Raw genomic sequence first — 14,275 nt, 5'->3', positions numbered from 1 at the left:
AATATGGCTGCAAGGATTAAGCATGGCTAAATCAGAATCAGAAGGGTTTTATTGCCATATGTGCAAGAATCACAACCTTAGGAAATTGCTGCGGTACTTGGTACAAAAAAGGAAGATAAAAATAAGAGATAAGTAAATATAGGAAGTAAGAATATAATCATGAAAAAATTATATTGTAAAGTGGCAATACTTAGAGAAATGGCTGCTATGTACAAGACAGTGTCAGTACTAATCAAAGCGGATCAGTTCGGGTACAAACACAACAGTGATCTGCGGGTATCAGCAAAGCCTCTCAAGACAGGCAGCCTCAGCCTTTTTTGGGGATACACTCCTTACAGGTCATCAAAGTATGTCAGAACAGTTTGGACAGCCACCTCTAGGAGGGAGGAGGAGATACTTTGAGTGCCACTGTCCGTGGTGCTGACCAGGAAGAGCAGCAGAAGGAGGTGCTGGTTTTCAACCTCCAGGATGAACAGGCAGTAGCCGCAACAGATTTTTAGTGTATATTGTAATTTTTGGAGTTTCACCTTCAGTACTTCATGGTCCAGAGTGGGAATCCAGTTCTAGCTATGGGACCACTGGTCTACAAAACTAAAACACGATGGACGTGTACGGCCAATGTTTTGTTTAAGGTATGATTTTTGTTAAACTTGTAGTATGTTTACCTAGGGCTCTTATTGTGAAAGGATTTTCAAGGAGGTGAGTGTATGTCTCGGTTTAATGCAGTTTGTAAATACATAATTATAGGTACTCTTAGGTCAATGAAAGAAAAACCCACAATGGTCACAGAAATAACTTGAATCTGACAAAAGTTAGCCCTAGGCAAACTTTTTTTCAGACTGAAAATAAAACTAAATAATCTTCTTGGCGATTATTAGGGCCACAAGCAGGGGTGTCGGGGTTTGTTTTCTGTTCATCTCTTCCAGATCACTAAGTAGCCATGATTTCAGATAGTTTGGTGGTAATCTTTCCCAAAGTGGTGGCGTTAAGTGTCAATGCGTGCAGTTTCGACCAGTACATCTTGTGTTGTGTGAGGGGCGTCCTGTGGATGGTTTTATGTGTTAGGGGAGGTTGACATGCTGAAAATGTTATTACAGAATCTGTTCCAGAAAAGATTGTCAATGTGTATGTTGAAGTCTTTTTTTTCCCACTTCCTATTTTTACTTTAGCTTTAAATAAACCAAATGCTGTTTTTATGGCAAACTGTCATGGTCTGCGTCTGCCCCTTCCTTCGTGAGCCTCCTGGTGTTTCTCCATCCTCTCTAGATTCCCTTCTGTGTCCTAGCACCCTCATGTGTCTTCTGGTTTTCCCCATTTGCCCCTAGATCTCCAGCCCTCTAGGTTTCTCAAGTAATTTCCTTCAGTTACAGCCTTTCATGATTTAGTATGTTTTTTCCCATCAGTGTTTATTTTTCTCCCCCCTCCCTTAGAATTGTAGTTATGTTTCCTGCTCTTTTGTATTAAGTTTTTATTCTTAGGTCAAGTTAGTTTCTCCCCTGATTAGTCATTGCCTTCACCTGGTCCTCCTCCCACACCCCACACACCTGCAGCTCATCTCTCTCTCATCCTCCCTGTGTATTTAAGCCCTGTCTTGTCTCAGTGTCTTGTCGGTCCATTGTTTGTATTCTGTCACATTTGTTCTTGCTCTTGGTGAGCTTTGTTTCTCCTGCATTGGAGTTTTGGACTTTAGGCTTGCTGCCTTTTGGATTTATTTTTGTTCATCCTCAAATAATAGGATTTTTTCTTTATATCTACTCGTGTCCTCCTGCAGGGTATCCGCGGGTCCTTAAAAAGTCTTAAAAAGTCTTAAATTTGCTTTTCCAAATTTAAGGCCTTAAAAATCCTTAAAAATTACAAATAATCCTTAAATCCAGTTTCCAAAGGTCTTAAATTACCAAAGACCCAATAAACAAGATTCTTTCATTTCTATAAAAATTTCGTGAACTTCTAGTTAGTGTTCAGCATTTTTTGTGTACGATGTTGGCGTAAGCGGAACCGTACACATTCAGTTGGTTGTGAAAGGGGACTATTTTTAGATGAGCACATTAGCTGGTTAAGCTAGTGGTACTTTGCGCCATGGGGAGGTTTAATGGTAACTGGATGGCTAATCCCACGTTTGCGACGTGGTTAGCACCGGTTCCAGGCTATAGCTTAAATGTAATTTTAAAAATTTGCTTAAATTTGGTCAAAGTGGCCTTAAAAAGGTCTTAAAAAGTCTTAAATTTGGCTCCCTTAAACCTGCAGATACCCTGTCCTGGGTATCTGCATATTTGGGTCCTAAACATCCTCGGAACGTGACACAAACTAGATTTACTAAAACATCCCTAGCTAGGAAGGCTGAGGCGCTTTAGTAACACACTTCAAGAACATCAGCTTGTCGTATTAAATCATCAGCATGTTGTTGCCATCTTGCCCAGATGCATCGATTATGTGTATTTACCTGTGCATGTGACCAAATGCCTGTGCCCACGCTTTTACTGCATGCATTTGTGTGTCCGTGTAAGTTTTAATGACAACTACTTATATTTAGAGCCCACTTACAGCACAGCCTCTTTTACCGAGACGTTAAGTGCACATTCGAATATGCAGCTTGTTTGACTCCCCCCGTCCGAGCACCAGCTCAGCTTTTAGGAAATGGCTTTCTCATGTCTTTGGTGACATTGCCCTTCCATTATTAAGAGAGCTGAGGAGAACTGCTTTGTCATTCCTAGCATTGTGATTCCCAAATTACTGAAACAGTGCCCCATATTCTTTTTAATGAACAGACAAAGATGGTTAAGTAGGAGAGAGGCACCGAACACACTGCAGGTCTTAAGACCATTTAAACAGAAACTTGCAGGGGAAGTTGTGGATAGTGTTTGAAAAGCCCAAGGGGGATGTTGCCACTGGATGATCCTCTGTACTTTAAACCAAGACAGGAATATCCTGGTACCCTCTTGAACTTCAAAATTGCTTAAAAGTAAAAATGGGCTCCTAACTCAGACGAGAAAAGAAAGTTTCTTTTTCTCTCCAATGGTATTCTTGGTGTTCTACTTTATTAATATCTGTTTCATTTTGATCCCATAAAGATTTGAGTCTTTAGATGGCCAAGATGGCGAGTCTATCGAAGACTCAATGGCTCAAATATATGAATGCAGCAAAACAGAAGAATTACGCAATATTATCCTGGAAATCAAACATTAAACCATTCCAACAATTACAATAACAAATGTATTCCTTTCCACAATACTTTAAGAACTGTTTATTATTGTCATTATAAATGATGGCTCAACAAAAAACCTGGGAGCAAGCGTAACATTTCAGAGGAAGCTTAAGAAATTTGGAAATCAATGTCACATGATTTATTTACATGAAATAATTTTACATTGTCAAATCTCAAAAGATATTAAAGGGATACTTTACATTTTTTATATGTTTAAATCATTTTCTTGAGCCAATATGTGTTAAAATGACCCCTTACAGGGTTAATGAAAATTCACTCAAACCCCTCCTGTGGCCAGAATATTCCTCTTGCAACTTCAGACTGGCGGACCGCTCTGTTGGGACTTTAAAAAATGACTTTATTGGCCCGTCGCTCTTGAGGCGGGAAGGCACTTCATTGTCTCCTGAGCAAAGGGGGAAAAAATGCAGTCTGCCTCCAGCGAATTTAAGTTAACGTTAAATTAAAGTCCCATTAGTTGTCACACACACTGATGTGTGTGCAAAATTTGTTCTCCGCATTTGACCCATCCCCTGGGGGAGCGGTGAGCCGCAGACCCAGCCGCCCTCGGGAATTATTTGGTGGTTTAACCCCCCAATCCAACCCCTTAATGCTGAGTGTCAAGCAGGGAGGCATTGGGTCCCATTTATTCAGTCTTTGGTATGACCCGACCAGGAATCGAACTCTGATCTCACAGTCTCAGGGCGGACACTCTACCACAGTGGTTCCCAAACTTATTTAGCCGCGCACCCCCTTCTATGTCCCGACCATGTCGACGCACCCCCCCCCCCCCCCCCAGCCCCCACATCGGGGCATGGCTCTATATATATATATATATATATATATATATATATATATATATATCAGATGTCAAGCTAAAAAGAAAGGGTTAAAAAAAATTCCCCATCACTTTCATTTTTTAAATAGTAATTAATAAGCATTCGATACCATTACAATTTCCTTTGATTTCATTTTGAATAAATATTTAGAGTGCCCAGGTAGCACATAAACAATGCAATTTAACGGTTTTCTTAAAGTAGGAACGTTTAACCTGTGCGGCCAGAGCGCTCTCCTTCCTTCTGCTCTGCGTAAACCTGAGCTGATCACCTACGTGTGCGTAATCAAATGTCAATAGGGGACAAGATATAGCCATGATGTTCACTTTTACCTCAGACCGACTTATTGCTGTTTTATGGTGTGGCTGAGTCTGCGATCCGCTGTCATGCGGACTGGAATAACAAATGCTGCAGTGGACTTGTGGTCAGGTTCATGAGGAGTCACTGGCTGGAGTGGACCCGACTCATCCCAGAAGCTAATATCTTAATTTGACCTTGAATGAAAAATAACCTCTTAAAAGTTTTTATCACGGAGGAGGCAGCGTTCATTTCTGCCTTCAGTCTGACGGCGCGCTGGAGTTAAAGCAGCGTGTGCGCTTATTGAATCTGTGTGTGTGTGCGCGCGCGCACGTGCGCGCTGCACAGCCGCTCAAGTCACCGCGTCTCGCGCTATTTAAACCAGTGTTGTAAAATGACTTCTGCCCAGCCCAGATGTGCTCACTTGTGCACCCGTGAGCCGTGGTTCTGCCGGAACGCGTCTGACCTCTGACAGACGCACTCTGAACTTCAGATCTTCAGCGCGCTGTTAATAGCCTGGATGGGAATCATTTCTTGTTATTTAGTTACATCCACGATGTTCTGTGTGTGAGGTTTACAACGTCAGAACACCTGCATGAGACAGGTGTTAATTACAATCTGCCAGAATGACTCACCGCCTTCAGATTTCTCCAACACCGTTAAAAATGATCAAATACGGAACATATCGGCGTGCGCAGGCCAGAGTGCTGAAGCTCAGCGCATTGTTATTATGAAGCTAGGGCACATGCGGAGGACACGCGCGCGCAAAAATATACTTGTTTTCAATTACATTTATTGTGCCCACTTACTTTTTCTTTGGCCCACCCACAAATGAGTTTCTACGCTAATGGTGACATACGACAGACTTCTCTGAGCTCCGCAGCCATTACACTTTTCACCTCGCGCACCCCCTAGCGGCAGCTCGCGCACCCCCAGGGGTGCGCGCACCACACTTTGGGAATCCCTGCTCTACCACTAGGCCACTGAGCTTGTTTTTGTTTTCTGCATGCTTTAGATCATGAACACAGCTGATTTGTTAAATTTAGTGACGAATCACTGCTATAGACACTAAGGAGGGCTAGGAGACATTTCAGCTGTTAAGCCTGATTTATACTTTCTGTGAGCTCTGCAACGGAAAGACGCACACGGAGTGTTGCAAAGTGAACTTTAAATTTAAACCTGTATAGGCACTTTTGTTCTGACAAATCTATGATTTAATAATTTGTTAAAATTCCAAAGTTCTCGTAGATTCTCGTTATAAAATATCAGAAAATACTTTTTCAATTCAAATAAAATCACAGGATTGGTTTTTCATCCATCCCTGTTCTGGTCTGCTTAGTCCTGAGTAGGTTATTTTCTTATATATATTACCATATTAAATATATATTTTTGTTTTTTACTATTCTGTTTCTAACGAGTTTATTAGTGAGAGAAGCATAAGACACTGTGTCATATATAAGTATTTTAGAGTGTGACATTTAATGGAGGTCAGGTTTAAATGATGCATCGTACGCTGTAAGCTGTAGCACTCAAGCTGACAAATACTGTTCAAATCTTTTTAACATTGTCGGTAACAGTGTCGGTATTTTAGCACTCAGCCTCTCAGGGCCAGGGCCTCAGCTGATCAATTAACAGTATGTGTCTGCTCCAGCTTCAAACCCTCCGAATTTTGGGTTTGTTATGAGAAATGGTCCCTCTGCTCTGGGCTTCTAAAGAAAGTAATTACACTGAGAGACTTTCTGTGGGGATTAAAACAAACGACATTAAAACAAAAAGAAAAAACATCTCTCCTTTAGCGCCGCTTGCTATGGCCCTGTCTCCACTCCAAAGCCCCAGCATGAATAACGCCTACACGCTGGTGAATACGGACGTTGTCACAGTAAAACACACTGGCAGACTGGTGGAAAACAGCAGGGATGAATGGGTAAAAGAGTCAGAATTATATAGGAAAAGATTTATGAACATGCGACGCACGGTTTAGCATCGGGTGCTAAACCAAACGTATGGCATTCGAGCATTGGGCAAGGATGGTGTTTGTCCTGCCAGTTTCATAGTGGTGGCTGCAGGGGGCATTACTCATCGTTACAGTCTCTGCTGGCAGCCTATTTTCATCACATTACAGATGTATGATGAAGCCTCTTCCAGTTCTCTCTGTAGTTCACCATCGGCACCAGCCGGGAGCATTCATCCAAGTGGCTTTATGGAACTCTGCATTTAGTTTACTGTATAATTAATCCATTACTGCACAACAAAACATGCAGCAGGAATCAGGAAAACAGTCAGTTCAAATCAATTTAGCAGCACATTAAATGTGACTTGTGTTCTTTTCATTTTTTTCTGATGGCATTGGGTTAGGGATAACCCTAACCCTAGGGTTAACCCTAACCTATCAGAGTCAGCATTCCAGCCTGACCCCTCTCTCTTGTTGTATCACCGTCTCTTTTAGGAGCAAGGCAAAGTGGGCGTGACATTCAACATTGGGACAGTGGACATCAGCGTCAAAGAATTAACCACAATGGTAAACGATGGCAATTACCATCTGGTCCGATTCACCAGGAATGGGGGCAACGCCACCCTGCAGGTGGACAACTGGCCGGTCAATGAGCACTTTCCATCAGGTACTGCCAACAACGTTTTTAATTTATCTGTAGAGTTATTTCATAACATGAATGAAGTAGAAAATACTGTTGAAGCACTGGACACCATCTGTTTCTTTGTTCAAAGGGCATTCTTAAAACGGGGGTAAAAAATATGGTCACTCAAAAACAATTAGCAACGCAAACAAGCTAGTTTTGACTCTTTTACCTCGGCCAACTACAACTCCAATTACACCGTCACACAAGAAATTCTTTGTCTTGCAGGAAGCTTTAAGGGAGCAACATCTGGTCAGTTCATTTGAGGTAAAAACAGGATTCACCAAGAGGAATTTGGTCCGTATAAAGAACAGGGAGAGGATGGAGGAGGAAGCCAAGGGTGGCCTGTTGGCCAGATAAAGCTGCTGCCTTCCTGTATCTCTCATTCCCAGGTCAGCAGAAGCAGCACGGTAGCAGAATACAAATAGGTTCATCAAATAGTACGCGCTCCAATTGGAGTCTCGGGCACTCTCCTTTGGAGCAAACATGTGCTCCTGAGCTAGGAAGGTGAGAGTCAGAAAAAGGGGAAAGGTAGGGAAAAAATCCCTTCCTGCTTCTATCTGACTCTATTAAATGAAGCTGGGCCTCCTTAAGTTTAATATCAGTGTGTTCGAGAATCCACGCCGTTTCCTTTTTTTCCTCCCTTCAATTTCACTTAGTCAAACAGATGAGACGCGTGGGGAAACAATACGGGCAAAAGCACCATTTAGGCAAAACGAGGGGATGACACGAGACACCATGAACTCCACAGATCCGAGGAATAAAAAAAAATACAGCTTAGAGAAGAAACTGGTCAACAGAAGTGAAGAAGACAAAGGCTATGCAAGCCTTATAGAAGAAACTAAGTCCAACTGAAGCTATCTGGTCATAATTAGAGTTGACCTCTTTGACCCCACAGAGTGCTCCTGGTTATACCTTCAGTAACATCAGGGCAGCTTTCTTCCCTGGCATGTTTCTTGGTTTGGTTCCATGCCGCTGTAGCTGATGTTAATTCCCTCTGTCTCTGGCTTTCTTTTGCCTTTGGCTGTTGTTTGTTTCCCATTGACCAGACGACGTTAGATGGGTTTCGTAACTATATTCTAGCCACTGCAGAGCTACAAAACTACAGAGTTTGAGTTCAAAACTGGATACAACTTTGATTTATCAGTTGTCCAAAAAGTTTTAAAAGTCATGTCTGTTTCTTCAACTTCTACACATCCCGCATCAACATTAATATTAATACTCTGGTAACCAGCATGTACCCCGTGTCCCCCAGAGACTTTTACAACCCTAAGATCCCCATGACCCTCACAGGAAGACACTGTCCAGACTAAAATAACGAATCAAGGGTCAGATGGACAAGATTTGTATGATTTGAAATGTTGTTCTTCAACACTTGGTGACATGTGATTCAAAGACTTACTTTTACCTTGTTTATTCACTAAATTACTAATGCTCAGCTTTGGCTCACACTAAAAGAGAATATTACTGAGACAGTAGCTGCGCAACTATCACCTCAGATGTGCACCTGAGACGATTCTATCATACATGATGAGGATTAAAATATCAATAACATGTTTTAAAAGATGCAGAACAGCATAACTCCATGGATAAATACTGTTTTTGTGAGAAAATAATTTCTTTCAGGGCAGTAAGTTTCAACACAAATAACCCAGATAAGCATGATAAACCACTGATTGTACTGAATGTTTTGTACAGTGGTGAGGCAATATTTATAGCGACTAATGTTTCTTTCACGTCAGCAGATTTATTCCAGGTATTTGGTGAACGAAAGGACGCGTGCGAAATTCAGGCCTTGTCCATGCTACTATGGAAATATTGAATAAAGGCTTTCTGCTCTATTTTCACCTTCTGTTCACACTGGTGAGAGAAAAGCTTTTATAAGCTCACAAGCAAAGGTTTTTGGTATGTAGTTGGTGTAGATGTGCCTCTAAGGGGTGTTTTTATTAGAATATGTGGGCAGACACAGAGAAATCGAAGCGGTGTAGAAAGAGCCTCAGATGATAAGTTTCACTTAAACAGTTGAAGAAATAATTGATTATGCATCTTATCAAAACCATCAACAATATAGACCAAGAGGCTAACATTTTTCGGGAAAATGTCTAGTTTGTTTACAGAGGCGGGGCTTCAAACCAGCCTCTGGGGGTGCACTCATCTGATATGGCTTCAATTTATGGTTTCTGATAGAGCAATAACATACATCCCTGTTTTAAATGATAAGAAGACACTAGAGGCATATTTATGGGAGGGTTATGAACAGTTATTACATTGTTATTATAGATATGCTTCAGTTTAGAGAAATAGTTACTAGTTCTGACTGGCTAGATGTGCTTATGGCTAGTCATAGTGAAGGTGTAGACTGTGACGCCAGATGACGTTTCTTCTTTTGTGTCTTCTGGACATCCTGTGTTGATGTCCTCAGGACGTTCAGTTATGAGCTAATTCTGGTCCAAATGAGTCCACTTTGGACGTCTTTCTTATGTCACCCAAACACATTGCAGCGGTGTGCAAAAGGCTTAAAAACGCTGTTAATCAGTGATGTGGGGGAATGCTAACGTTATTGTAGCAAAGGTTTTTAGCTTACACTATGAAAAGAGAGCTACCAAAACAGCAGATTCGATGATCCAACCTCACAAGCTTAACAGAATCAAAGAGAGTAGGAAGCGATGCCACCATCAGCGTCAGCTCTGAGGAAGTTTGCAGCCGCAGACGAAACTGTCAGCAAGCAAGGTAAAAAGAAACCTTTTTAGTGTTGTAAAAAAGAACCAAAAATGGAATTAGAAATCAGACACAGCAAGAACGTGCCAAAGAAGCTTAACAGAAGTTAACATAACATGAAGTGACTTGAACAAACTTACCTTCAACCTAGTTCTAAGTTCTAACTTGGAAAATCCTTCTTCATCTTTGAGATTTTAAGGCGGTTGTCAAATAATGTGAGGTGCATTACCGCCACCAACTTGTAAGAATTGTGAATCAGTAGTCTCTGGATGGATGGATGGATGGATGGATGGATGGATGATAGAGGATGGATGGATGGATGGATGGATGGATGATAGAGGATGGATGGATGGATGGATGGATGGATGGATGGATAGATGATAGAGGATGGATAGAGGGATGGATGGATGGATGGATGGATAGATAGATGATAGAGGATGGATGGATGGATAGATAGATGATAGAGGATGGATGGATGGATGGATGGATGGATGGATAGATGATAGAGGATGGATGGATGGATGGATAGATGGATAATCATGTTTTATATCTATTTCAAATTAATGAAAGCAGAAAATGTGTTTAATAGCCCAGCAACAATAGTTTTAAATAACTTCCTGCAACTGTGTTAGACGTGCCCATGGCGTCCAAAAGAATTGCCCTGCCCGAGATACAAATGTCCAAGTTGGGTCATCAATAAATGTCCAAATGCTGGACCTGGTTTCCATGCCCTATAGAATTCCAGAATTGGCTTTGGACTGATGGAGGCAATATAAACATGATCCGTGAATTGGTATTATGTAGAAAGAACGTCCATAATGACTTCATTTGGACCAGAATTAGCCCATATCTAGAGGTCCTGAAGATGTCAAAGAATGTTACAAAAAAGACGTCATCTGGAATCATATTCTGCACCTTCAGGGGACCAAAACTAGGGATGGACAATATATCGGCATTAATATCGGTATCGGCCAATGTTAGTCATTTTTTTATATATGGGTATCGGTTTGATAAAGAAAACTGGGCTGATATTAACAACAGGTATTTTTTCCATTTGTTTGCCTGTTTCAGAGGGTGAGGGGGTGATGTCTACTTGTTTAGTCATGTGAACAGTGAATGAAATCATGTCAGAACCATAAATGTATGTGGTGTGTGTACATAATAACGTACATTCAGCTTTAATATTGTCATTCTATACAAAATCTGCTGATTTTAGAAGTCAGTATATCAATATCTGCAAATAGCGGTTATCGGCCATAACAGTGATCTTAATATCGGTATCGGCCCCAAAAAATCATATCGGTGCATCACTTACCAAAACTGGACGTGCAAAAGTGACCTGGAAAAGGCGTCACTGTGTTGTGTCTTCGAGCAGAGTGCAAAAATATTTTTATATAATTTTGTGCACCTGTGTTAGACAGGCCCATGATGTCCAAGTGGCCCAACCCAAGGAATGACCATGTAATGTAAAGCTAATGGTGACGGCCCTACCAAGACTAGCTGTTAGCTTATCAGTCTGATCCAAAACAGAGCAAATTTTCTGTAAATTGAGGCTTTGTATCTGATCTAAAAGAGGATTGTTAAATTTTCATAACCTTTTCCACAAATCACCACTTCAATTACTTTAAACTGTTCTCTGATGTAAACATCAACCTCTACAAATATGAGTGTTCTATTAATCTTGGGAAGATAAAGGACTTTCTCCCTGGAGGTTTAAATGACAAAAATACATCATTTGCGGTATTTTTATGTATAAATAAGACTTTTCTTATTCATCCGTACAACATTTCCACACTTATCTTGTTGAGGAACGTTTCCATCTGCCTTTTACATGTGTGTGTGGGCGTTGGATTTGTGAGTGTGATTCCTTTGTCCCTTCCTCTTCCTCTAATGATTCTCCCCCTCTGACAGTGCCCTCTCAGATCTCCATTCTTTTCTGTCCTCAAATTCCTTCTTATCCATGTTCCTCCTCCTCCTACTTTTCTTCTTCTTGCAGTTGCAGCTCATCACGGCTTTGCATCTCACCCACAGTCCTGTATACTTGTGTGACAAGCCACATTACTGCAGGGGCTAGCCTTTTGTTTTAGTGAGAGGGCTCCAATTTCCTTATATAACACTCTGAATGTCTGCACACTTTGATTACACGATGTCTTCCATGTGAGTTTGAATCTCTGAATCAAAGAATGACGAGACCAAGCCAGGCAGAAACTGCGCATCGCCCTTCGCCCTGAGCTGGCTGTGGTTCAGCCGTTGTCTCAGATGAATGGCCATTAGCTTAACGACTCTGTTTGTGCCTGAAGGGAAGGTAGGCCTGTGTGTGTGTGTGTGTGTGTGTGTGTGTGTGTGTGTGTGTGTGTGTGTGTGTGTGTGTGTGTGTGTGTGTGTGTGTGTGTTTTCCATCATTTGTGGTGTGTTCATGCAGCTCTGTTAGGGCAATAACAGCCTTGTGCTCATTTCCAAACACACATGCGCTCAGGTTTGTGCACAGTTACACCTACTGCAACCTGAAAAAGAGAAAATATCTGACAATCTTTGACCTAAAAACCAAAAAAAAAAAAACTCCAAATGTGTCTGCAGGCTAAGCACAACTATCCTCATCTCAAAAGCTGATTGTACACCACCAGTCTAATTTATCCTTTCAACACCATCAGTTTGTAGTCGACCTGATAAATGGTGAATTTACTGCCCACCTTTGTCTGCTTCTATGAGAGAATGGAGGCAGCACTGAGGATAAGCTAGCAGGAGACCTACTGCAAGAAAAAAAACTGATTTTAATGGAGTAGAAAACTGAGATTAGCTGACATATGGGAGAAAGAGCACACATATAAACTGATAGAGGGGCATAGAAGAAGAGAAATGAAATGGAGAATGAGGCAAAAGTAGATAAATGACACCAGAATTGCGGCTGTGGCTGAAGAGGCTCGAATCCCCCGAGAAGAGCGCCGTGGGCTGATTGCTGAGACACAGGGAGGGCAAGTAGCAGGGGACAAATGAAGGAGCGGAATATCGCCGTGGACGGTGAGCTGAAGAGAAAAGAAGAGAGAGAGAATGACCTGAGAGAGGAGGAGAAGACAGAAATAAAAGCAGGTGTAGATGGCAAAAGGGTGGGCGGTGTGGGATATGCGTAACCAGCAGCTGAGGCTGAGCTGAGGGTTTGAGCTGTAGAATGATGATTTTTGGACAGTGCCATACCATATCATCCCCTCCAAAAAATAAATAAATAAAAAGTAAGTCCAGGAGCCTGTCAGTGTAGCCATTTTCACCATTTTGATGTGCTCTCAGCTCTGGCCCGTGACGGAACCCCGGTGAGATCAGTCTGGCAAACAAACCGAGTAGAACGAAACGACAAATCAGCAGATGACTGTCGCTATGCCAGTGTTTGTACTGACTGAAGAGCTGCCACCGATGGGAACAAAAGCTAAACATTGCTTTGGCTAGGGAAAACAATAGTGGTGAAGGCATGCAAGAGGGGGCGAAAACAGACAAAAGCAGACTGTGTGTTAACAGAAATGTCCTTAAACAGAAAGAAAACAGGTTATTAGAGAACTAAAGAGGTGAGCATTCAGTCACAGACTTGTGCAGGAGATCACAAACATCTTTATAAACTAAAATATCTGCACTAAGCAGAAAAACGTGCATGGATTTAATTGCAGCTGCAGTATTTTGCATATCGGCTGTACTCAGGTTGGGGTTATCTACATGTGAGAGCAGAGAAGAACATTTAAAATCTCAGGTTTGACCTGATAATAAACTTTAATCACTGCTGTACTGGTTATTTTGAAAGTAAAGGTTAAATTAACCTTTTATTTATTATGATTATTGACATTTTCTACACTGTAAAATCTTATTTGCTAACCCTTACTTGAAAAACACATGAAAACTTATAGCATTTAAAAATACGGGTACATGGGACTAGGTCATTATGTGTTGGATCTACTAATACTTACAGAATAAAATGAACAAGTAACTTTAACTAAGACAAACAAGTAACAAGTACTTAAGACTGTGTTAACAGAACTAGTATTACTGAGTTGTATTTATTTCAGCAGTAGCAAAGTGTAAGCTAATTTTTAAAGTGACAATGTGTAGTTTTTACCGTAAATTTCCAGAAATGTCCATCAAAATGTTGAAAATGAATAAAAGATGTCCAGTGGTTGAAAAATGTTGGCGGCTTCATTACATTTAGCCATAAAAACCGTGTTTAAAGTACTCAGCGAGTAGGTCTAGCGTCTTTGGGGATGCATTATAATATGCCATGTTTTCTTCTGGCCGCGTCGGGGTCCTGCGCCTCTTGATGACATCATACTAGATGACTGGCCGAACGTACGACTTACGTAAGTTATTTTACCACAGTCAAAAACATTTAGGTAGTAAGAAACATGAATTCCAAAAGAAACTGCTAAAATCTTTCCAAAACATGTGAAGAAACAGAACCAAAACAGAGATGCAATGTATTTTGGCCGAGCGGTGTTGCCATAGTTTGATGAGGTCATCGGCAGGCACAGGACCCCAAACAGATCTGGAAAGTACAGCGCCACAAAACTAGCATTGCCTTTGCAATCTGGATGGAATTAACTGAACAACATTTACCG

At 41.3% G+C, this 14,275-nt stretch overlaps 1 protein-coding gene across 17 annotated transcripts in view; it reads left to right on the top strand.

Moving 5' to 3' along the window:
• LOC107378159 (neurexin-3b) overlaps positions 1-14,275 on the top strand; it is a 455,269-nt gene that overhangs the window by 390,333 nt on the left and 50,661 nt on the right. For all 17 annotated transcript variants that reach the window (XR_011516660.1, XR_011516662.1, XM_054748395.2 and 14 more), the window contains one exon: positions 6,779-6,950. Coding sequence is in view for 15 of the 17 variants with exons in the window: in XM_054748395.2 (XP_054604370.2) it covers positions 6,779-6,950 (172 nt within the window). In the remaining 2 variants the exon portion in view is untranslated. The remainder of the gene's footprint in view (positions 1-6,778; positions 6,951-14,275) is intronic.

Source organism: Nothobranchius furzeri, chromosome 2 (genome assembly GCF_043380555.1).
Source record: "Nothobranchius furzeri strain GRZ-AD chromosome 2, NfurGRZ-RIMD1, whole genome shotgun sequence".
Lineage (NCBI taxonomy): Eukaryota > Metazoa > Chordata > Actinopteri > Cyprinodontiformes > Nothobranchiidae > Nothobranchius > Nothobranchius furzeri.
The sequence above is the reverse complement of the archived record's forward strand: the minus strand, read 5'-3'. Positions and strand labels throughout refer to the sequence as shown.